Source organism: Branchiostoma floridae, chromosome 13 (assembly GCF_000003815.2).
Source record: "Branchiostoma floridae strain S238N-H82 chromosome 13, Bfl_VNyyK, whole genome shotgun sequence".
Lineage (NCBI taxonomy): Eukaryota > Metazoa > Chordata > Leptocardii > Amphioxiformes > Branchiostomatidae > Branchiostoma > Branchiostoma floridae.
This window is the reverse complement of record NC_049991.1, coordinates 5,585,563-5,610,678: the sequence shown is the minus strand read 5'-3', so window position 1 is coordinate 5,610,678 and position 25,116 is coordinate 5,585,563. Positions and strand designations below refer to the sequence as shown.

At 38.5% G+C, this 25,116-nt stretch overlaps 1 protein-coding gene across 5 annotated transcripts in view; it reads left to right on the top strand.

Moving 5' to 3' along the window:
* Positions 1 to 25,053, top strand: part of LOC118428373 (rho GTPase-activating protein 44-like) — a 28,083-nt gene extending 3,030 nt beyond the window's left edge. The window contains exons 2-20 of one of the 5 annotated variants that reach the window (XM_035838408.1): positions 198 to 237; positions 7,553 to 7,654; positions 8,192 to 8,203; positions 8,631 to 8,707; positions 9,177 to 9,288; positions 10,717 to 10,911; positions 11,393 to 11,461; positions 11,768 to 11,849; positions 12,133 to 12,260; positions 12,567 to 12,614; positions 12,780 to 12,855; positions 15,004 to 15,085; positions 16,451 to 16,531; positions 16,819 to 16,935; positions 17,754 to 17,774; positions 18,965 to 19,044; positions 19,396 to 19,582; positions 20,465 to 20,626; positions 21,913 to 22,011. In XM_035838408.1, coding sequence (XP_035694301.1) covers positions 198 to 237; positions 7,553 to 7,654; positions 8,192 to 8,203; positions 8,631 to 8,707; positions 9,177 to 9,288; positions 10,717 to 10,911; positions 11,393 to 11,461; positions 11,768 to 11,849; positions 12,133 to 12,260; positions 12,567 to 12,614; positions 12,780 to 12,855; positions 15,004 to 15,085; positions 16,451 to 16,531; positions 16,819 to 16,935; positions 17,754 to 17,774; positions 18,965 to 19,044; positions 19,396 to 19,582; positions 20,465 to 20,603 — 1,648 coding nt within the window. In that variant the 3' untranslated portion in view covers positions 20,604 to 20,626; positions 21,913 to 22,011. Of the gene's footprint in view, positions 1 to 197; positions 238 to 7,552; positions 7,655 to 8,191; positions 8,204 to 8,630; positions 8,708 to 9,176; positions 9,289 to 10,716; positions 10,912 to 11,392; positions 11,462 to 11,767; positions 11,850 to 12,132; positions 12,261 to 12,566; positions 12,615 to 12,779; positions 12,856 to 15,003; positions 15,086 to 16,450; positions 16,532 to 16,818; positions 16,936 to 17,753; positions 17,775 to 18,964; positions 19,045 to 19,395; positions 19,583 to 20,120; positions 20,627 to 21,912 lie in introns of those variants that run through there. The other 4 variants (XM_035838405.1, XM_035838410.1, XM_035838406.1 and 1 more) reach the window with 4 other exon arrangements.
* Positions 25,054 to 25,116: the final 63 nt, after the last annotated feature.

The following is a 25,116-nucleotide window of genomic DNA, read 5'->3' as shown; positions in this document are numbered from 1 at the left end:
ACTATTAGGTGCACCTAAGTTTATCGGATTTATCTACAGTAAAAAATTTGGTGCATAGCTCGGATTATTGATGCATTGAAGTGCAGTGCATAGACACCCAATGTTTTGAGCCCGGACATTTTGTATCATATTTCACCTAACTTGATGTTCTCTTGTTATGACTGTTCTCATGACTCTTGTTTTTTTGCTTGTTTCAGGGCGGAAAAAACAGAAGTTCTAAGCGATGAACTACTACAGGTGAGTCGATATGACTCTCTGAACATTACAGTTATTGTGATATCTTATGTATATGATGCCAACATGACAATACAAATGAAAATATTGTGAGGAATATTGGAGTCTGGGCTTTTTTCAAACTAGGACCTGGGGAAAAAATTCCCCATAGAACTGAAAACCTGTACTGAAATTTCTAATAGATGAATCTCAGTTTGTATTGCAGAGTTTGTTCCTTTTCTGGACATATGCTTCTGATAATTGAAAAACACTGGACCCCTGTTATTGTAGAAAGAATTAACTTGTTTTCACAACTCTGTCATGTAGCAGACATAATGTCATCCATTGGTGCACGGCAGAACGGTTTCTTCCAAGGCCTCGGGAAAAATGTTGTGTTTCTCTGGTTACCCAATCATCCCTAGCAAAAATCTGCCGACACTAGCATTTTTGAAGGTTGACCATTAGCAATGGAAATCAAATTTTCAATCTGACATCTGAGTGCTAAAAACATAATACAATCGTTTTCTGACATGTTCTTTACTATGTTGCAATAGAAAAAGTTACATGATGTATAGAAACAGACCAACCAAGTACTTTAGCTTGTACATTTGTATATTCAAATATGATTTTAAAATATTGCTGATTGTCCTTAAACAAAGTAACCAGAACCAGAACCACAACATTAATTTTCCTAAGCCTAAAGAAGATATCAGGTGTAAGAAAACTCAGTCCCCTATCTGACAAATTCTGCATCCCACGTAGAGATTCCTTGTCTACCCACTCTTGGGACAAGGGTGACATCATCTATAGCTAGTACTAGTGGTATGTGTGTTGACAAAAACATGTCAATGTTTATTCGATGTTACGCCTTCAACAGGGCTCAAAATCTTTCTGCATACCTGTACGGGTGCATGTCTCCTAGAAAATTACCTGCACCAGACAAATATTACCTGCACCACTCTGATTATGAATATAGAAAGTATGGATCATACTAAAATTGTTCAGGAACCATTGCTATTTTTTCTTTTCTTTTATACTTTATAGGTGGTAACAGTCAATGCAGCTGATAACAATCCACATACACCTACATCATAGGGCATTTATGTTTAAACCCAGTGCAGGTAGACACCAGAAATTCCTGCACAACTCTAATTTTACCTGAACTAACCTGCATATGCAGGTGGTATTTCGAGCCCTGTACTACTTATTATGTTGGTTGGGGTGCTACCTAAAGTTTATCTCTCCTGATGTGACTCTATCTGTAAAGTCAACAATGGTATATCATTTGTATTGGAGTATAGGCACTGTAAAGTGACAGTGAGACAGCAATTTTTGCCTAGGGGTGAATTCTGCTGAAGATTTGCTTACCATTAGGTATTCCATTGAAGTCTAAGTTACTTCAAGCCTTGAGAGTCTATCAGAGTGGACAAGTGGCACCTTGCATAGGACAGGTGTGCCATGTGTTTTGATAATACCTGTACTTGTCCTAGATATCCAGTAGCTAAGCAAAAGAGAATTAATGCTCTGTTTCACAATTACAATCCTGAAAAAAATTGGGATTGGGACTGTAGGTGGGATTTTTTTCTTAAACTTTTTGCCAAAATGTCATCCAAGAAATACTGTTTAACAAGTAAAACTTAAGATACTTGTAACAGGCACACAGGTAACACTGCCTGTTACTTTCAATGTCATAATTTGATTATACATGTGGACGTTGTTAGTGAAATTTTTTATTGCAACAGAAATAAGAACATATTGGGAAATAATTTTACAATGTTTTCATTTGTCAGATGTCAGATTGACAAATCTATACTTAATTCAGTAAGGTAGACATCACAAATACCAGCATACCTCCAATTTTGCCTACACTAACCTGCATATACTGTAATTCCTGATTTTTTCAGTGTACTGTTTATATAATATGTTCACGGTTTTCATGGTGACGACTATAACGGGAACTTATCATTACTGATAACAAATAATTCATTTTTTTTATGTGCACTTGCCGCGACAGTGAACATTTATTTCCAAGAACAAGTTAAATTTTCTCAGACTGTGAAAGTTTGGTACCGAGAAAACAAAGTAAATTACAGTATCAGGGCTCGAAATACTGGGTGCATGTGCACCCAGGTGCACCCAAAATTGGAGCTGTGCACCCAATTTTTTTCTTAGGTTTATTTATGGAAAGATATCAAGTATACAAGTATACATCATATTCTTGACATCTAGGAGTAAAAAAGATAATAAAAATGTCTGTCATGTTATTTGTTTAAGAATTTGATAGCTTGTAACTAAGTTTTGTTATTAGATTTTTTTCGACATTCTACTTGAATTTAAGTGGTGCACCTAAAAATTTTTGGGTGCACCCAATTTTTTAAGCTGGGTGCACCAGTGCACCTAATCCCAAAAATGAATTTTGAGCCCTGAGTATGTGCTGTATGCAGTGAGTTGTTTTTATACAACCAGTCATGCATTACCAGTAGACACAACAGTGAGACGGAGATTATACACATCCTTGATTTCCTCAGACATCTGGTTCTGCCACTACTACTGGTGTGCTGATTGCTAATATCCATGTTTGGGAACTGCGTAACATGACTTTGAAATGTATGTGTATCGTTACAAATATAAATCAAACAAATTATTTTTTTAGTCATTGTGCAAGTATTATTTTAGCATAGTAACATTTGTCCCCATGGCGCAATCAGTAATGCCACCATGCTGCTTTGCCATATGGATTGAATTCTATAGATCCGTGGGCCATAGTTGATTTTAGCAATGTCTAGGGTTGGCCCACGTTGCATTTGTCAGGTGCCAATAGAAGGTGCTATTCCGTCAATGGCCCAGTATGAGGGACAAGTGCCGAACCTCTAGGACTGCATGTAATTAAGAAACCCAACACACTTATTGAGAATAGATGGGGTGACACAGTGTGGATAGCTAAACATGTGAGCCATGGCGAAGCTGTCTTGCTCTACTACATATACTATGATATAGCATGGCTCGAAAATCATTTTTGGGATTAGGTGCACTGGTGCACCCAGCTAAAAAAATCGGGTGTTTTGGGTACACCACTTAAATTTTAGTAGAATGTCAGAAAAAACTAATAACAAAACTTTAATTCTTAAACAAGTACCATGACAGAGATTTTTATCATTTTTCTGACCCTTACTTAGATGTCAAGAATATGATGCATACTAGGCTAAGTAAGATTACTTTCAAAATTGATATCTTAACATAGTATTACATAAACCCAAGAAAATATTTGGGTGCACCCTGTGCACCCACAGAAAATAATTGGGTGCACAGCTCCAATTTTGGGTGCACCTGGGTTCCTATACCTAAACATTGCATTTGTCTCTCTCAATGTCTTTTCAGAATAGAATCCAAGACAGTGGTATTTAAAATTCATAATATCATATGACTAAAGTAGTCATCTTTCAGTCAGAATTAATTACAATATAGGTAGAAATATACAGGTATGTGCCAATGATTTCGCCAAAAGAGATCATGAACTATTTTTAAACAGAAATAGCTTTCTCTTAACTTTAAAGTCTAACTGTAATTGTGTAAAGGCTGTATTTTAACAGTATTACTTATAAGTTACCAGCACACACTTATGCAGTTGCATGTAAAGGGATCGGATACTCTAAAGGTTTCAAAACCATTCACGATTCTTACCCATCCATTGTTAAGAAGTTGCCAGGCTCTGTTGAGTACGAGAGGCCTTTCTTAAAGAAAGCCAGTGCAGGTAATAGCTACTTGACTCCTGAGCCAGAAGTGGTCTGAAGTAGCAACAGCTGTGTGGATATGTGGATCAGGGGTATATAAGGGTGCTTGCGGAGAAAGCCAAGCTCCGTGAGCTTTGACCCAAAGGACGTAGATCTCGAGGAACCTCTGGGTGTGAAGAAAAGACATCGAGAGGCGGTCGTTTCACGCGGTTTGGTGGGATAATGGGAAGTATGCGTGATAAATGATGTCCAATGTCAGGTTTTTGTGGGAAGTTGCAAAGTCTCTGTCTGAAGCATTTCTTCCAGACTGTTGGGAATCACTTTGGAAGGGTTATTCAAATTTCCTCAAAGTTCATGTTGATGTTTTAGAATTGTATGAAAGACATCACGGTTTGAAATAATTTGCACATAATTTTAGAGATCTGCACGTAGAAATATTCTGAACTTGCAATCTTGCATGTTGAAAATACCTGGCCTATTATTATAGTAAAAATAATGAATTAGACACCCTACTCTTACCTTCTAACTGCCTCATGCGTCGCACGACGTGGGAGCTGCTAAGTCTAAGTAAGTCTTAGGCAGAACAGCATATGGACGTCTTTCTTTTTCCTTCCTTGTTTTTGCCGGTAACTTTCTCCGGTAGCTTCGAATTCACTACTTCACTAGATACAAGGACCTCCTTGCTAGAACATTGCAGTATAGACTAAAATTGTATTTTGCATGTAAATTTTTCAAATTGCACATAAAATTTTTGCCAACTTGCAATTTTGCATGTAGCAAAAAAAAAGTATTTCGATCCCTGGACATGTGGCATGGATCTAATTCTAAAATCTGTATGGTAATAAAATTGTGAAACATTACACATACGTATGGGAGGTTAAACAATTGTAAATTCATCTGTTTTTTAAGTGGTTGTAAATGTAATTTGTGATGTTATAGATTCTTGGTTGAAACAGTTCTAGATGGTTGCACTATAGTATAGTCATTCAAGGGAGACATACTTGTGATATAATTAATTCACAGTGGAGATGTTACCACGAAAAACGCAAAAATATAAGTACCAAGAAATTTTGGATATTTACAGTATTAGAAGTATTACTATAGTATTAGTGCTTGACCATTTAGAAGTGGGGGTTTTGTCATGAAGATTCAATACATTAAAAAATGGTAAATTCAAATAGAAAGAAATTGGAAATGGGTGTCAGAATATAAAACCATCTGCATTTTTTTCTAAGAGGAAACCTTAGTATGTCACTATAGATATATGCAGGGCTCGAAATACTGGGTGCATGTGCACCCAGGTGCACCCAAAATTGGAACTGTGCACCCAATTATTTTCTGTGGGTGTACAGGGTGCACCCAAATATTTTCTTGGGTTTATGTATGTAAAAATATCAAAGTGTACAAGTATACATCATATTCTTGACATCCAAGGGTTAGGAAAATAATAAAAATGTCTGTCATGGTACTTGTTTAAGAATTTGATAGCATGTAACTATGTTTTGTTATTAGGTTTTTCTGACATTCTACTTAAAATTTAAGTGGTGCACCCAAAAAAATTTTGGTGCACCCAATTTTTAAAGCTGGGTGCACCAGTGCACCTAATCCCAAAAATGAATTTCGAGCCCTGTATATGTGTATAGATATGTGCACCAATTTGTGTCTGAATTGTGAGGATAAGGTCGTTGTATTAGTATAAAACATGCCGTGGGCATTGAGTCATCTAGATTGTCTCACCTGTCCTGACACACCTGTTTGACAAACAAACTGTCCATAAGAAACAAATATTTGATGCCAAATAACTCTGCTTATGTTAACTGTTTACAGATATGTGACAGCTGTATAGATCCTTTATGTCCACAATATAATGGATAGGGCATTTCAATGCTGTTAGTGCCTTATAAATGTGTAAAACTTAAAAGAGTTCCAAACCTTGGAAATTACCCAGATAAATTCCTGGCTGAAGAACTTGTAAGTTGAGATGTTAGAGTCTACTCGAGACAGACCTTTATTGTCCAGCTGCTTGTACGGTTTGTGTATTGTAAACACAGGTTTCTGCAAAGTAGACAGAGACTTCCTGTGTTTAAGCAACCAAACCCGGTTGGTTGTCCACCTATAGGTTGCTGTGAAACTAAGGTTTCAAAAGGAATGTCTGTACTGATGTTATGCTTTAATAAGAATATTACTATTAGCTTTTTGCAACTGTTACATATGTTGGGATGCATACTTCAAATTAAGTTAAATGTATGAGACCAGACCTGTACATGTACCTGTACCTGAATTTTTGAACCCATAGTCTTCAATGATTTTGAGAGGCTCTCTAATAAGAAAAAAATGGTGCTGATTTCCACAACCATACAATAGTTTCATGGCTTCTTCCAGTGCTATAATATAGTATAAGTTTTCATAGGAGTGGTATGAGTAGCACATTTTTTTTAAACTGTGTCCAAATGTTATACACTGTGCAAGTCTATTCAAATGCAGTACTGATCATGATATGTTGCACTATTTTGAAACCTGTTCCTAAATGATTTTCATGGTATTGTGAATATATATTGATACCGAAACATAGTTCTAGTCTGGTGAAAAGGGTTTGTTAACATTAACAAAGTTGAATTATGTGAAAAATACTTGTTCAAAATACATGACATTTTGTGATGCTTTTCTGGTATCTTCTTGGTCTGAAATTGAAAAGCTGGAACGTGGTTCTATGTTTTCTGCTATAGTAGGCTGACTGCATCCATAGTATGTACTGACATTGATATAGAGGGAAGGTTGCCCGTGACTCTTTTCTTAGAAAAGCCACGAAGAATTCCTTTGCCTGCTGAACTTTAGGAACTTCTGCTTGTACCAAGTTGAATGGTGAAGTTTTAGATTTATGTTCCTATTTTCATTCTTTGGTGGCAGGGAAGGGGAAGTTTACCAAGCATTCAGTTTCTTTGTGTTGTGAACCATATTCTTATTTTCTTTCATCCTTTTGACAAAAGACAAACAAGAGAACTTGAGAATAGTATTGGCTGTTGATGTGTACCTCTTATTTTATGTTGATTTTGTATCATTTTGTGGGGACATGTGGTATAACGTCAGGGTGTTTATCCTCAAATTCAGATGAGGTCTTTGGTTTGAATACACCGCTATGGTAATAATCTTGTACCCATGGGAAAGCTAAAAAAAGGTGAAAATGAAAACCTAGCTTCGGTTTAAGACATACCTCAGATAGGGCCTGAAGGTTCGAAACGTTCCATGATTTTGGAGAGCCACACCTCGAGCATGTTAAAGAACCCGCCACACTTATTGAAAAGAGTAGGGGTCCTTCTCTGTGTGTCAAACCCGTTATGTCAAAAGGCTGTTATACCAGTTACTAGTACAGTAGAAGCCAGTTAATTGCACAATGGATTATCGCACACTTCTGTTAATTGCACGGAATCTCCTCATCCCAAACCAGGGCGGTCCAGCTAGCTAACTTCGCATAATTGCACCACCCAGATAATTGCACGAAATAGTTGGCAAATGGAGTGTGCCATTAAGCGGATTCAACTGTATACTGATAGTATGTCATTTAAACACGTGTGCTTCATACAATAACATGCTCTCATTTTTTCCCACAGATTGAGAAGAAGATAGACAATGTGAAGCTCGCCACCCACAATGTGACCAAGAAACTGTCAGCATGTCAACAGGGTGGGGGGGACAACTTAGACAAGCGCATGGTGAGAACGTAGTTCTATCCCTCTTCTTAGCTTTTCCTGCCATTTTATCATTAAAATTTTGTATATTATAAATGAAAGCCATTTATATCTACACTAGATATTCATGTTCAAGTTTAACTCAAGCAACTGGATATAAAAATGCTGATTTTGTAAACGGTCAGATATTTCATTTAGCATCGTCTACCTTTTGTCAGTGAGTGAGGAAAGTTATTGGATGTTTCCAAGAGTCACTTACAAAAGGGTGTGGATACTACCTGAAAAGTCTGATAGTTCACAAAATCTGTTGCCTTATCTTGTGAATCTTCTTGCCTGGAAGTCCTTCATTAGCATATAATTATCTACATTTTTATATAAATTGTCAGTTTTCCTACTTTCGATTCTGTCTTAGTTTCATTTTCAATATTGTGATTCAAAAGATTTCTGCTTGTTTTCTTGTGTCTTTGTGGCTATTTTCTTGCACCTTCTTCTGTGTTCTCCAACCTTCTTCCTAGGTTTCTTACCATGAACTCCTTAAACTGTACTCTTTCTATGGGACAGCATTTCAGAAAGGTACCAAAGACTGTAAAAGTATTAAGTACAGTTCGTAGTTCTTTTTTTTGTGTGTTCTTATTCCTTTTGTGTGTATGTTTGAAGTGTTGATTTCAATTACATTTTGTGTATGATGTGTTCACTTGTACATATAGTAGTGTTTTAGTTAGTTAAGATATTCAAGGTTACTACAGGACATTGAGAAGTTCTAGGTTATACATAAATGCATCATAGAATACGACGACGTACAAGCAAACTTGACCATGACTAGGATTGCCCAAAATACTGATCCAACTTGTGGGAGGGCTGGGACCGTGGGTAACTAATATGGAATGCATCGTGTTGTATTTTTTCCTATGCACCCGTATCAAAGGTTATCATGTCCCAGGTATAACATAAATACGTTTATATGTCTAAGACTCTAATAGACTGTATTCTTACCTTACAGAAAAAGCTTCCACAGTCAGCCCTTTCACAGAGCATGTTGGAGTCTTCTTCCCTCATGGGGGATGAGACACTATTGGGGTATGTAGGTCTTTTTATATATTGTACATGTACCAGTAGAACTTTTGTGTCAAATTTTAGTCTTGATGCATCAATAATTTGATTATTGAGATAAATACCCTTTTCCCACCGCTTTCCCAAAGGATTATATACATTCGGAGCTGTCTCCAAGTTAATACTTTTTTCTGTCCTATTCACAGTACAGGTTGTGAGCCAATGTTGTTGATTTTCCTGGTTAAAAGCTTAAATATGTCATCTTAAGCCAATGAAAGAACATTTTTAACAGCTTTTCGAGTCATTGGGTGGATGGATGGGGTGAGATTTTTCTCCATCTCATCAAGAAAAGTTTTGTCCCAGGACAGAAGGACAGGCCCTGCATGCATTACTGACATGTACTGGAGCAGTTTGACCCCCCCTATTATGGTTGCACCAGTAAAGACATTTCTGCCATCTAACTACAGCTTGCTTCCCTATATCTATGTGTGTGTAGGACATTGTTCCAGTTGTGTGGGGAAGGACAGGGAAACCTGGCTAAGGACCTCACCAACTACGAGATGGAAGTAGAGAAAACAGTCATGACACCACTCACAAATCTGCAGGAGGTAAGGGGTCATGCCTACTGTCTTCTTCATAATTAGATTTCTAAAAGAATCTTCATACATGTTCTGATTTGTTACCTCTGCAAAAATGTTTTTGGTGTGCTATTTGCTTGTCTTGGTTTCTGTCTGTTGACTGTAATCAAACAGATGTTGGAACGCCTGTTCGAAAGAGTGCTCAAGAACCCATTATTTTGATTCGCACATTAAAGGGGCATTCCACTCCAGACGGGACTGTTATTTTCCGATAGATATTAATTGTAGGAGATGAGAAATGTATGCTACGTAACATTATACGATAGAGTACCCATTAGCACCAAAAAAGCATTCAGTCTTCTACAAAACTCCCCAAGTACCCTCTAATTAAATCAATCAATCTCAGCCTATGGCTAAATACAATGTGCCTGACAACGCCTGAATTAAGTTAGGATACAAAGCTAATTTCAGGGGCGCTAAGAAAAACAAGTCTAGATATGTGTTCTTTGATTTCTTGTGAACAATTGACCTTCTTGGTTTGCTAAGCGCCCCTCATTTTATGTCAGAAATATTCACGATAAAGGAAGTGTCTACACGTATAGGGAATACATGGGTAGGGTCTGCATGGGTTTAGTGAGTGTCATATTGTTTTACACACACACGTTGCGTAATTTGCGACAAGTGGAATCCCACCAAAGGTCGGCTGATCATGTATTAATTGATACATTATCTATTGGAAAATAACACTCCCTTCTGGAGTGGAATGCCCCTTTAACTGACGTCATCACCAAAATGTTTGAATATGCGATTCTCCAGAGAAGTAGCAGAAGCAATTTCTGCTCAAACACAGAAGCGAACTACTCCCTGGATGGTACCCAGTGCCTTATGGGAGCCAGTGGAATAATGTATTGAATAGAATCAGTAAGAAATTCACAATACTCAAGAAAACAAGAAATTCACAGAAAAATTCTAGGTATATCATCTAAGTACAGGGCTCGAAATACTGGGTGCAACAAGAAATTCACAGAAAAATTCTAGGTATCTAAGTACAGGGCTCGAAATACTGGGTGCATGTGCACCCAGGTGCACCCAAAATTGAAGCTGTGCACCCAATTATTTTCTGTGGATGCACAGGGTGCACCCAAATGTTCTTGAGTTTATGTAATACTATGTTAAGATATCAATTTTGAAAGTATTCTTAGCCTAGTATGCATCATATTCTTGACATCTAAGGGTAAAAAAAATAATAAAAATGTCATGGTACTTGTTTAAGAATTAAAGTTTTGTTATTAGGTTTTTCTGACATTCTACTGAAATTTAAGTGGTGCACCCAAAAATGTTTTGGTGCACCCAATTTTTTTAGCTGGGTGCACCAGTGCACCTAATCAAAAAAATGAATTTCGAGCCCTGAAGTATGAGTAAAACAATCAGTTAAACATGCCCCCCTCCCCCTTACAGGTGGACATCCCTGCCATCCAGACCCAGAGAAAGAGGTTAGCTAAGCTAGTACTGGACATGGACTCAGCCAGAAGCAGATACCACTCAGCTATCAGAAGTTCTAACACTGGAGGGAACCAGGCGGCAGCCATGGCCAAGGCAGAGTCCCTGAAAGATGAGATGGACGATGCACAGAGTCGGATGAACCTGTGTCGGGTGAGTTTTACAGACATTTCAAACTGCTAATTTAAAAAGGTAGTTGTCAGTGCGATTCAAAACCCCTGTAAGTAGTGCAAAGCTGTATCATTTTAAAAGCTCAATAAACCATTGACATCTTGATATCAGTTAAATGTCATGATTTATTATAAGTTATGTACAATCAGATGGCTGTGAAAAGTACCTTAAATTTTACAAAAAGCGTACTGACCACTATGAATTTAGAAAAACATGAAAATTTGGAATCGGTGTGTCTAGAATTTAGTGCAAGATTTTGGTTGTTATTGATTGGATTTGTAATGATGATCAAATGACTTGCAAAAAAGTAATATATGCACAGTTCATATTGTGACATTGTGCTACTGATAAAACTGGAAACTTCGTAAAAGGTTGAAATGTAGATTTGCCAACACAGTGCTTTTAAAAGTAGAGATTTCAAGTGTAATAAACAGTCTTGTGACCATGTCCTCTTGTTTTTCAGGATGCCCTGGCCACCGACATGTACCAGTTTGTGTCAAAGGAGCAGGAATATGCACATAACCTTATCAGTGTAAGTATACTCATCCTCAAGCCCCTATTACACATACCCGGTAGCTAAACCTGTCTACCAACCTTCTCCAGACCAAGGTTTCGAGTTAAGCCCCTATCACAAATATATAGCTGACCATATGCTCCCAACCTTCTCCAGACTATGGTTACCAAAGTTGCCTTCTAGACTGTAAAAATCATCTACACCAGTTGACAGTTGATACGATAATTAAGAGTCGTTGGCCAAAGTTTGCTGTCCCAAGAAAGACTTTGGAGGGAGAGGGTTAATTTTCTAAACATAATAATTGCGTTTTTGATTCCTCCACAGTTGGTTGAAGCTCAGATCAGATTCCACAGGGCGGCCATTTCCAGTTTGGAGAAGGTACTACCAGCCATGAAGGGACAACTAGGTAAATAATATCATTACTCTTCCTGTTTCCTTGCTGCAAAGCTACCACAATAAAGTGTGTTATGGCCTTTTGTCAAGAAGAAAATTTCTGCTAGGACAGTGATTGATAGGTTTTTCCAAGCATATGTTATAGTACCGGTACCTGTTTTTATGTCCCAGATACTCAATACCCCTATCCCAGCCACCTGTGAGTGTCTGATGATACATCCTGCAGTTCTATTCAGAGATGATAGGTGGTGCCAGTGTACTGTGAAAACTTAACACTCTTTGTATTTTTTCCATAGAACAAGCTATGATGAAGCCAGTATATGGCCTGTCATTAGAGGAACACCTGAAGATTACAGAGAGAGACATCGCCCTGCCTCTGGAAGCCTGCGCCTTAGCTCTGTTGGAATGGGGAATGGAAGAAGAAGTAAGTTGTATAGTTGTCAAGTGTTCATACATCTACATATACAGTTGATAACAAAATTCTTCATATCCTTGACAAACCAATTACAATAACAGTGGATATGAATGGTTTTGTTGTCAGCTATGCATGCAATATACATGTCAAGACCTCTTGAAACATTCCATTACATCTGTTTTTGATTCATTTTGATCTAGAATATTTCTAGAATAACAGTCACAGACTTGAGATTCATTTGAAAGCAGACAATTTCTAGCCATCAACCAAACTCAAATCTAACCTTCTCATCATTTGTTTAATTTTTTTCCATAGGGGTTGTTTAGAGTAGCAGGTAGTTCCTCCAAAACAAAGAAATTGAAGGTAAGTGAGATAATGTCAGACTTAAATTTAATGTAGGAAATAGACAAATGTAAAAGAACATTAAGATGGCTGAATTTTTCGTTGTATTTGTGTTGTTGTTGTTGTTGTTATTGTTGTTGTTGTTGTTGTTGGAAGAATGACCCAAATGTTGTTGTTGTTTGTTAGGCTGCTTTAGATTCGGGAATCATTACTGGGCTAGCGGACCTAGAAGAGTATGTACAGGATGTCCACTCAATATCTGGTAAGGGAACGTGATAGAATATTGTGGAAGTCACGCTACCTTTTTAGCATAAATGAGGGTCTGCATGCCTTTTTCCGTTAAGCGTTACGAGCCATTTTAATTCACCGTTAATCGTTACCGACCCGCTCTAATTCAACGTTAATCGTTATCGGTATATTCTTCGTTAAGCGTTATTGGTCGTTTTAATTCAACGTTAATCGTTATTTGTTATCCCGAATTCACCGTTAAGCGTTACCAAGAAATTCTTCGTAACCCGTTATACTATACACACGAAGTCAAATGCCAGATAGAACCCCTGAAAATGCAGGAAATGGCGTTTCAAAGGGTCCAGAGTTCAAAATTTCTCCGAGCCTCCCGGCCTTCGGGTCTGAACATGGTAAAATATGTTGCGAAAGCGTCGTCCTCAAAACTTTATCGCCCTCAAAACTTTATCACAGATTTCAGTGTCAAACATAGCTTAGCTTCGGGCAAAAAGTTCTCCTAGGATGCAGAAAATGAGGTTTCTCCGGACCTCCCTTGCGACGGCTTGCGCCTTTGGCGCTAACGACGACATGGCGAAAATATGTTAGGGGCGTGGGTTATCGCACAAAAAATTTTTCTCTCTATTAAAATGTCATTTGATTTAGCTTCGTCTTACGGCAAAATCTGTCCTTCAAAATGCAGTAAATGGCGTTTCAGACGGTCCAGATTTTAAAAATTTCCCGGACTTATATTGCAACGTCGCGTGCTTCCGAGCAATGGTAAAAATATGTCGGGGCTCTGGGGGTGGAGGGCAAAGCTACGAGTATAATCATGTGTAACTTTATGAAAATGTCAAAATCAACCTACTTTTTTTGGCTTAGGCCACACCGATTTAATTTCTTGGTTCACGGATTCGCTCGCTCCTATTTTTTGGGAAAAAAAATAAAAATAAAAATTACCACTCAGCAAATTTTCACCATTAATGAAACCATTCACGAACTTTCTGGTGTAGCAAATTGGCCTTTATATTATAAGCTTAAAGTGTGGGTACAGGTGCTGTTACTGTACAAAAATAGTGTTTTTGTACTTTTTTCAAGCTGAAAACTTTTTTTTCTTTATGTTTTGGATTAGCCGTTACCTTTACCCCAACCATTTTACAATTTTTATTTTTATTTTTATTTCGCCCTTTCGCTCCATATTTTTTATGAAAAAATCCGTGAACCAAGAAATTAAATTGGTGTGGCCTTAGTCGGTCGACAAAATTTGCCAAAAATGCAGGAAATAGCATTTAAGAGAGTCTTGATTTTAAATTTTTTTTTTCCGGGGGAGCATCCTCCAGATCCCCCTGGAATGCGTCGCGCCTTCGGCGCTCCATGTGCTGAAACGATAGTTCAATCCCGCCATAAGAAATTAGCTGCCGCCGTCTCTGTGTCGGGCCGGGAATTCTGCCTCCATCAATTTAGAGATGTCATGGACATTGTCCCTGTCATTCCTCCGGGTTCTGGGCACCTTCTGCTTCTCACAATGTATTTTCACCCATTGATATAACTACTCTAGCGTTGTATGATTAGGAATGCACGTCAATGTTACTGGTATGCTTTGTAACTTATTCTGAATTTACCGTTAAGCGTTACCAGGCCTCCTGAATTTACCGTTAAACGTTACCGGGCCTCCTGAATTCACCGTTAAGCATTACCAAAACCCCCCATGCAGACCCTCATAAATGTACAGTATATAACGCTAGTTCTCCTTTATTCGCGGGGTAACCTTTATCCGCTGTATTCAAGACTAGGGTATTTAGGGATATTAAGTCAATGGACAGTGGTTTCAAACTGCAGTACCTAACAAAAATGCAATTTAAAACCACTGTCCATCGACTTGATATCCCTAAATTCCCTGTTGTAAGTAGAACGGATATAGGTTACCTCACGGATAATGGTGAACTAGCATTATTAGTTGCCTCGCAACACTTACGTTGATGCAACACTCTGAAGATAGATGTTTTGTTAAGCTCAGCATGATCTGTCAAGTTCAGGGCTAACTGATAATAAAAAGTCAGACATCTTTAAAGGTGTGATGTAGTTTAGCATACCAGAATGTCTTGCAGTTCCATTCAGAATTGATAGGTGGTGCATGTGTACTGTCAAAAGTCCACTGGCATATAACTGGTGTATCTGTTTTTGTCAGGTGCATTAAAGTTGTACTTGAGAGAGCTCCCTGAGCCGTTGATGACCTTCGACTTATTCCAGGACTGGATGGAAGCAGGAAGGTCAGTAGTCAAATATCAAAGTTCAAAATCAAGTTTTAGACAAACCAAGGAGCTTTTATCAGGAGGAGAGAGCAAGAATTTTTTTCCATTCAGCTATGTTCGTAGCGGGCGACAAAATTTGATTAACACCCACGTGTCAAAAACCCGCATCTACATACATTTCACCCACGCAAGCTTTTGTTTTCCCTTTGTTTTGTGGTCATTCATGGTGGGGCGGCCTGGGGATACAAACATTGTGTGTAGCGATCTGATTTTTGCGATTTTGTCGACGATGTTGAACAGAAGAGTAACTTCGGAATACATACAGCGGCGGCAATATTCTCTCTGACTGAGGGTGAAATTTCAAAGCCATACGGCGACCGGACAGCGCCGCCGCTCGGGTACGGGCTAAGCCTAAAGGCAAAATTGTCTGAGGCAAAGTCTACGAAAAAAACTGGTAATATTCCTACAATTAATGATGACTGTGAAAAACCTGACTCAATGATCACAGGAACCAAGTTTTTTTTAAGTATGCAACAGATATATTTCATAAATCGATACAAATACAAAGTTCAAAATTATGCCTGGAGAACTCAAGACATTATATACGAAAACCCGATCGTAACGAAAACCATGAAAACTATGCTCTCCCGCCTTACCTTCACCTTATTCCAGGCCCGATGTATCCTCTAAAAACACGGGTGGTTCGACAAAAATGAGCAAGGTTCGACCAACAGTGAACACGCCATTTTACCGAGCACATCATCAACAGTTACGAAAAAATATCAGCTAAATGAAGAAAAACGTCATATTTTTTTAGTAGCCATCTGAAAATACATGTGAAAATTCATAATTCTATCGCAAGAAAACAGACCTCGATCCGCGAAAATAGGCCTAAACTGGCCCATGTTTGTTGTACGGCGAAGAGAAACATATCAAACTGTCCGCCATTGTGCGCTCTACCGCAAGATGACGTAGTCACATGCCTGCCGAGTTTTCCAAATAAGGGAATCGTCGGAAACCTGACCCACTTCGCCTCTTGCCAATCGGGCTTCGGGCTGGCTCGAGGGCTATGACGTAATGGCGTGGCTCATTAGCATAGAAACCGTGCCAACCGGCGCTACGAACATCAGATCAGACGGGCGCCGCGCAGGGCAGTAAACAAAGCCGGCGCTGCGGGATTTAACGGGCCAAACAAAGCCGCACAGCGGGCGGGTAACTTCATACTCTCTCCTCCTGATAAAAGCTCCTTGGACAAACAGACAAAATTGTCTTCCAATTTCATACAGCTACACTTGTATACATTGCAGAACATAAAGTTACATTTTCAGAGATTGAAATGTTGATTAGATGTCCTTTAAAATTTTTTCATGTGCCTGTTTGCAGTACTCAAGACCCACAGGTTAAGTTACAGGCACTGTGGAGTGTGTGCGACAGACTGCCCAAGCAAAACTACAACAATTTTAGGTGAGCATTTTACGTACCTTCTGGTTTTGAAGTAAAGAACTTGACATCATATAAAAGAGATGTATATGTCTTCCATTATGTATATTGTTAGCTTAAACTTGGCATTGTATGAAGGTTGATACAACATGTATTTTACCATATATATATTGTAGTTGTATACAACATGTATATTTCTTTCCTCATATTCTGGCCCATGGCTGCAAAGAGAGAGTAGTCAGCCTACTCAATAATGATAAAGGCCTAGCAGTAAATATGATATTTCTTTTCTCTGTCGCTTCCTTCCACAGATACTTGATAAAATTTCTGGCTACCATCTCGACCAACTCGGAAGTTAACAAGATGAGCGCGAGCAATCTTGCTCTGGTGTTGGCGCCAAATCTCATCTGGTCTCGAGAAGAAGGAGGGTAAGCATGGGGGAATTCAATATCTTTAAAAATACTTCTTAAATTGTTTTCTAGATGACAATATTAAGTGGAGTTTGTGTTTGTATTTAAATGCAAGCAGTGTGAATTTTGGTTTTCAATTTTGTTGAAACAAATAGGAATATTGCTAAGTTTGTTCATTTGTTTGAATATTTTTGTATTATTGTTATGCTTATTGTTAATTCTTACACCTTTCATGAAGAAATCTCATACCAAAACTTACATAATATATGGTGTTAACAGTTTTCCCTTTTAGTTTTAAGGTCATACAATCACTCTCTCTGTCTCTAATTCTAAATCTATTTCAAATTTTATTGCTCTTTTATACTTTCTGGTAAGTTTTACTTTCTGTAACAATATGATTTGAATTTTTTGTTTGATCTTTATGGTTCTGTCCCATGCACAATTAATAGGTTTGGCACATACATCTCAGTGACAGCATTCTGCTTATTACAATTAAGTAACTGCACAATGATTGCACCTGATCTGTGTCTGATAGTTTTGTGGCTGTTGAATACCCATAGAAACTTTAAAATTTGAAGAAAAAATGTGGAACCTGTAAAATCTCACCTACCTCTTACTGTAACTGCTGATATGGCATGTCTGAAACTGTTTATGGTAATGAAGAAATATTGTTGTCTAATTGGTCCATACCTGACCAATCAGGATGCTTCATTTTTAGCACTTCATCTTCAAAAAGAGATCTTTCTTGTCTGCTAAGCATGACAGAACCCTTCATTACACACTTCACTGTCCATCATACTCATAGCCTGCAACTGAACTCTTCTTTTTCTCACCAGCAATGGTATGGAAGATGCTGCGTAAGTTGACCCACGACTTTTGACCTTTACGTGTGGTGGGGTTCAAAGGGCATGTTGTGGTGCATGATGGTCCGATTGTGTTCCCTAAATGAAGGGTATTTCTGTTATTTGTATGGATGACATCCTTATTTGAAATAGTGTTTTCCTTGCTGTACCTACGAAACAGGTATTTCTTCTTTGACCAGTCCCCTCAAAGAAGGCCCAGAAAAATTCAGTGGACCAGTTTTTTCGACATACACGTGTATTAGGAAAGAACAATGTACTGGTATAATCAGGTCCAGTGTCAAGTCCATACTTGGACCCAAATTTTCTGTATTGGTACCTACATGTAGGGCCTACAGTTTATCGGAAGTGTGAATAGAAGTTTCTTTCATCCATACAATAACTTCAATACCTAAACACATACATGTAGTTTAGTTAAAATGGTGTGTGGCAAATGGCTTCTTTTTTTGGGGGTGTCGGCAATGCGATGATGATGCAAGGTGCATGACTGCGTACTAAAACTGCTTAAACCATGCAAGAAGCGCGGGAATTTTCAACATGGCTGTTTAACTTGGTTGATGTTCTAATATGTACTTTTGTTTGTGTGAAGTTGTTGTGTGTTAACTTTTGACAGTGTCTATTCCCATGTTTCACCTTCCAAAAGTCACAGTAAACCTTTTACTTACCTTTTACATTGGAGTGGTTCAACTAAGCTATCAAAACGTTTGCTTTCACATACCAGAAGTAATAATACCATTTACAGTTATTGTAGATGGATAAAAATGACAATTGTTCACTGGCCCAAAATTTGAATAACAATTCTGAGCTTTTTTACATGCAGCAAAGAAATATGTCTTTTTGATTTTTCGAATATAATAAAGTATAAGTAATAAAGAAATAAGTATTAACTCAAACAATGTAACAATACTTCACCTACAAGGACAGGATACTAGAAGTACGATTTAGTCAGGCTAGTAGGCCAATATCTAGCCAAATTACACTAGCCCAATCTGGCAAGCACATGTGACGCAACATTATTCTGTCATACCCATAGTTGATATTGGTACATGTCAATTGCTCAAAATCAACAACATGAAATAAAACATTTCACATGAGGCTGATATTGTTAAATTAATGCTTCTCTTGGGATGAAAAAGGGACATGTATGTTAGAAGTGCTCACTGACAGAAGTATTCCTTATTCTCTAGACTTGGTGTCATGGTTACGGGCGTGGCTTCCATGATTGTACAGACCATCATCCAGCATGCTGATTGGTTCTTTCCTGGAGGTGAGGTCACTGGTTACCATAGTGATGACCCAAACTGAGGTCATAGCAACAGTTTGATAGACCTTACCTATATGATATCCTGACTTGAAAGATATTCTTTGTTGTGTTTTCATTGCATCAATATGTTTCTTTTTCTGTGTTAAACTTAGTTTTTTCATTGTTAGGAAAAAAAGGAAATTTCAAAAGAATGAAAAGGATCGATCATTTTTTAAACTACCTTTAGTGTATGAAAGTGTTTGAAATTTACAATAAAACTTATGATAGCAACATGTATGTTTTAAAGTGCAACTTTATGTTCTTGATAAAAGTCTATATTGGGTGTATTGAAATATGGTTTGCGTTCCTTTCCAGAGTTTGATTTCCAGCCGTCCACACCAGGTAGCGCTGGCAGCACACCCCAGGGTTCCAGCACGATGCTGTCCGCCGTGGGGGACAGCGCGGAACCCGTGAACGGTAGCGGGGACCACAGCCTGCTGGCCGACAAACTCCACGCAGCACACACAGAGAGCACACAACACGATGTCACACAATCAGAGGGGTAAGTCTCACAACATGAACATCAACAACACACATACAGTAGGGAGAAAGTTCTCTTCTTTCTAATCACACTAACATGAGGCTTTTAACAGCTGTCAATCAAACTGTAGCTTACTAATTAAATCTTTCTGGAAAGGGCAGTTATCTTATTTTGTAGTACCGGTAGCTGTGTACTGTGAATTCATTTACTTTCAGCATGGTTTTATTTCATGTCAGGAGAAAAAAGAATGTTTTCTTTGTGTTTTAAAATCGCTGTTAGAACAATTCTGAGGTACAGTAGTTATACGAAGGAGAGATGTTCGCAGTCTGGTAAACTTGTGCTGGAAAGATAACCAGGGAAAATAAAACCACTGTGAAAGTTTCCAGATTTACAGTACCTTTCTATGCAGTTGTTTGTTTTTTGTCAGATTGTGTATGGAGTAAGAATGCTGAAAACGTGATATTGTTGAAAGAACAACTTGTGTAAAAGACCCAACCTGCGTACTTACTGTCAATCTTACCTTGTTGTTCCCATGGCAACCCCCTTCGTTAATGGAAAGGTATGTACCAAGGTCAGTGTACGAAACTGCCGTTTAGAACTGCCCCTTTCTACAACAGCTCACTAAGGCTAAGCTATGCCTGCTGTCCTAACACATAAGGAACTTACCCCTCATTCCTACTTCATTCTTTGCTAACTTGATCTTTTACAGTTTCCTTTGCTCTCTTGCTTCCCCATCTTTGCAGAAAAACCGAAGCTCAGTCATCTTGTACATTTACATCTTTGCCTGTCCCAACATCATGCCCCCCCTCCCCCATATCATATTTTGCATGTGGTGTGTTGTTATGGCAAACTCGGCATTTTTGCATGGTGTGTTCTCTTCTTCTCTCCTCTTCTCATCTGTAGTAAAAGAAGTAGTGGCATATGGAACAAGATTGGGAATAGGAAGTCCTCCTCACTAAAGAAACCAAACTCCCCACCACCCCAAACACCTAGCTCCTTCCCGACGCGGAAGAATACCTCTTCGGTTACTACTGCACTGTGATTGAAGCGTGGTGGTGGGTTGAGGTATGTTTGCTGCCACTTGCATGCTGAGCCAGACACAAGGCATTTTGAAAGAATGATCAGGCATGGTTAAGAGTTGCTCGTTTTGTGCTTGCCTTTGCATGCCACGTTACGTTTTACAAAACACCAAATTTGAAGAAAAAGTTAACACTGTTCAGATGGAATTTTTGTTTGTTGCTTGCGACTAAGGCCTTTTATCTGCAACCAATCAGTTCTTGTTAAAGTTAAAGTATTTATTGACAAGCTTGCATATGAGTGACTTGCCTGCTGTATGCACAACCCCACACTATTCTATATGAAGTGCATGTGAAAAAAAGCAAAATGACTAAAAATAACTAACAGTTAAACGCATTGTTTCACCAACATGCAAACATTTACAACATAGCCCTCACACAATCTGCATAAGCAACTTGCACATTTCCAGAAATTATTTAACTTTGCAATTATTGATTGAAATGCTACAAGCTACTGCTGCTGCAGTGAAAGAAAAAGATGAGCTATACAGTTCTCAGAAACTGTTAATAGTGAAACTGGACAATATTTCAGCCCGATGATCAAGACCTTTTGATGACCTTAGATGTGGATGTCTCAGTAATATGCCAATATCATGTCTTGTCCTTGACATTTTGATATACATGTACCCAATCCAGAAAATTTCAAAAACAAAAATGGCAAACATTAGAACTGCCATGCCATCACATCTCACTAGGGGGCCTCACATCTTTCCAACATTTTTCCATTTTGCCAGTGGGCAGATATCATTGCATCCATGCTTGATGTGCACTGCACACAGACAAACTCTCGGCAGCAGGTGCCTTTCTGCCATGCCAAAGTTTCTACTCAAAGAACATCACCACTGTTTTAACTTCAATGCAAAATTGACCAGCAATCATCTTGTATTTGAATGGTTATTGGTTTTGTGTTCTAAAAAGTTGCAGTAGATTACATTTGAAAATGTAAAAGTTCAAAACGATAAAATGACAGCAATGTATTGCCATGCAAATCAAACCGCATTTTTGACAGCTATTATCTCTGATTATGTGTGCTCCAATTGATATCATCCAAATTATTAGGGAAAGTAACTATAGGAGCACACATACATACATGTATGAACCAAATCAGGGTATGATTGCTTTGTTTCCTATCCTTCTAGGAACCCAATGACTTTCTTTCTGGTGCAGAAAATTGCCAGCAAATAATTTTCTTTCTTGACACACAGTAGACCCGTAAACTCTTCCTACATTTACATTAACGGAACAATTTTCATGTTGGTTTCTTTCCTCATGCAGGTTACTAAAGCAGGGCCCGTTCGGAGTCCCCACCCAGCCTAGTCCACAGGTTAGCCCCTATGTAAGCCCGCGGGTCAGCCCCACCCTCGGTAGGAAAAAGAAACAGCCCGCCCCTCCCCCTCCTGGTGGAACCCCCGGGCGGGGGTCGCCAGGCGCCGCACAGTTACAGGACACGAGTCTCAGCCCCCAGCCGGACACACCGGTCAGTATGGAACTGCCCAAAACACCGGAGCGGCGGGTCAGCGGTAACATGTCCAGACCGTCCGCCCCGCCTCCTCCCAAACCTCGGGACAAACCCAACTCCAGACACTCTTCCAACACCTCGCTCGATAAAGTCCCTGGACCAGAAACGGCAGACGCAGCCGGCGACAAACCGCCAAGTACGCCGGAGAGAGTTCCCCCCACCCCACCCGGTAAACCACCCCGCCCTGCACCAGCTCGACCAGAGGCACCGCCCAAGAGACCCACCGCGGAACAAATCAAACCTATCGTTGATCCCCCCAACGAAGAAAGCCCCCCTCCCATCAACGCTCCAGAAAGCCCCCCTCCCTCTATGGAACCATTAGAGAAACCCATCGTAGCAAAAAGGCCATCCATGGAGAGAAAAACAGACGTCGGGACAACAGAAAAACTCACACCTCCCCCAGTAGCTGATCGACCCAAACGGACTGGGTCCACGGGTACTAAACCCCAGCCAGCCCAACGCTCTATCTCCTGCCCAGGGTCATCAGAGGATAGCGAAGAAGCCAGACCTAGGGTTAACAGTAAAGAGGAAGTGGCAGCTCTTTAGATAACACTGAACACAGAACAATTAGATAGAACATTATGGTATGTCCAGGTCTTCTCCTAAAGCAAGTCATGGCTCTCAACTTACATGTTCTGGCTGATATCACCTTGTCGCAGCGAAACGTTTTTTTTCAACTTTTATTGTTTGTGAGGAGAGACTGTTGTTGTAATGTTTCATGTGTAGGAACCATTTTCAAAAGCACACCAGATTGTTTTAAGCTGTGACTGTATGCTCATTCGAGGACGTTATATAACGCCCTTGGTTCGTTGGATGTAAAGTACATTGTACTATGTACAAAGGATGACAATATTGATACACAGTATAGCTAGCATTTTTTTATTTAAAATATTAACAATGACTGCCGTATAGTGCGGCTTTGAACGTTCTACAAAACCTGCTTTCTATTACACCAGTAAGATATTTTATTATCAGTAGTTGTTTGAAGGAGTTAGTGGATGTTTGTGGTTTCCTGAGCAGAAAAGAAGGTGCCTTTGTGAGCAGCAATCATGGAAAAGGACATGTTTAGGGATTAAGATATAGTTTCTTTTTTATTTTATCATATCATGATTATGTGAAAACACTACCTATTTGTCAACATCAAAACACAACTCGAGACTCAGAAATGGGAACTTGTAAAATTGGTTTTGATCCTCAAAACTTCTATGGCAGGAGTACCATAGATGAGTAGATGGTGTTACAGTATTTTTTGTCTCGTACAATTCCACCTTGTGTTTGCATGCCTTCTTGCAAGACCAAGCACTATGAAATGTGTACACTCCCCTGCCCTTTGATACCATTAGTTCAATTTATGGAATTATGAAATATTTAAGTACAATGTAGCAGGACAAATGAAAGTATGCTCTCAATAGTGATATCATTTGAGGTAACATAATTTTTTTTAAAGTGCATCCTATCCCAAATAACAATGTTCATAGTAACAGATCACAAAACAACCTTCTTTTTTTAACCTTTTCTTAGCTAAGGGTGCATCTGTGCTCCTTATTTTCATTAATTAAATCATTGTTCAGCATGTAGAGAGTAAAAATGGCAGCACTTGAACAAAAAGAAACAGTCAAATTCAGCTCAAGTTTTTCTTTCTCTTTTGTGGGAAGGAACGATTTATAAAAAATGATCAGAGATCTGTACATGAAGCCAGTAGCTACGTATTTGTTTTTGTTTACGTTGTATTATTCTGTTAACAAGGGGAATGAGCATGCTTTTAAGAAGTGCGTGTAGATAGCTTTAACAGTTGGAATCTTGTGCCAGGTTGTCAAGGGCAGAAAAATTAGCGTCAGATCTATATTGCATTGCATTTTTGCACCTTAAGTTTCTTTACTATGCAACAGCACTGTATGTATATCCTGCTTTACTTTTAGGTATCCTTAGCTAAGGCAGGGCAATTGTTACTTTGGGGCCTTTGGTAATGTTAGCAAAAAAAAAGAATTATATGTATTATTTTGATGGAAAAGTTAGCATATTTGATATACAGTGTATTTGTACATAAAGCATGGCAGGTTTGTGTCAACATTTTATCATTTCAACAAAGTTCTTTAGATGCTCTGCATCTGGATACGTTTGAGTACTTTGGGGGGATATGGAGGCACAGGAAGATGCCAAGGTTTCCAAGAATCTACAGCAATTGTGTTCTTAAAAACCCCATGTTTACCCCATATCCCAATTTTATAACCTAAATTCTGGTGATACACTGTATTATCTTTGGTCTAGAACTCAAAGGGGTAAAATCGCTTGAACAACCTCCACACTACATTTTCTGTTCAGTTGTTTTTCACATTTTATGTGATGCCAAGCAATGACCTTATGGATGTTTAAAGCCACTTGCATAATCCACAGTACATATATAGCTACCGTATGTAGGTAAGATATTTACAGTTTTAAGATCAAAAGTCCTAATACAGTTTTAAAATCGGGATAGTGTAATGTTAGATATTTTATTTGTAACGTTAATTCGTATGATTTTTTAAAAGATATGTAAATCGGAGGAGGTAGAGTTTTCACAATTTCTTTATGGCTTTGGCAGAAACCACTTTTGATTTTATATTAAGAAATGTAACAAACATCTTTGAAAACAAAATGCAGTGACATGCTCTGTACTTGTGATTTTATACTTGAGCCACAAGAATGAAACTAACTATAATTTGTATTAGCATTTTGCATACATTGTGATGATACTGTAACTGTGTATTTGTCCCTGTGCCATGGGTATCTGTTAACCATTGCAATGAATGTTTGTATACAACATGGGCATAACAAAATTAGTTTCCTTTTTATGCAGGCTGAGAAAAATAAATAGTTAAGAATCTATTAAAAGATACAATAAAGCAAAACAACATCAGTTTGAATTTGAAGTTTCTTTCTTCTTCTAGTTGTGTTTGTTTCTTGCAATATTAGATAAGTGA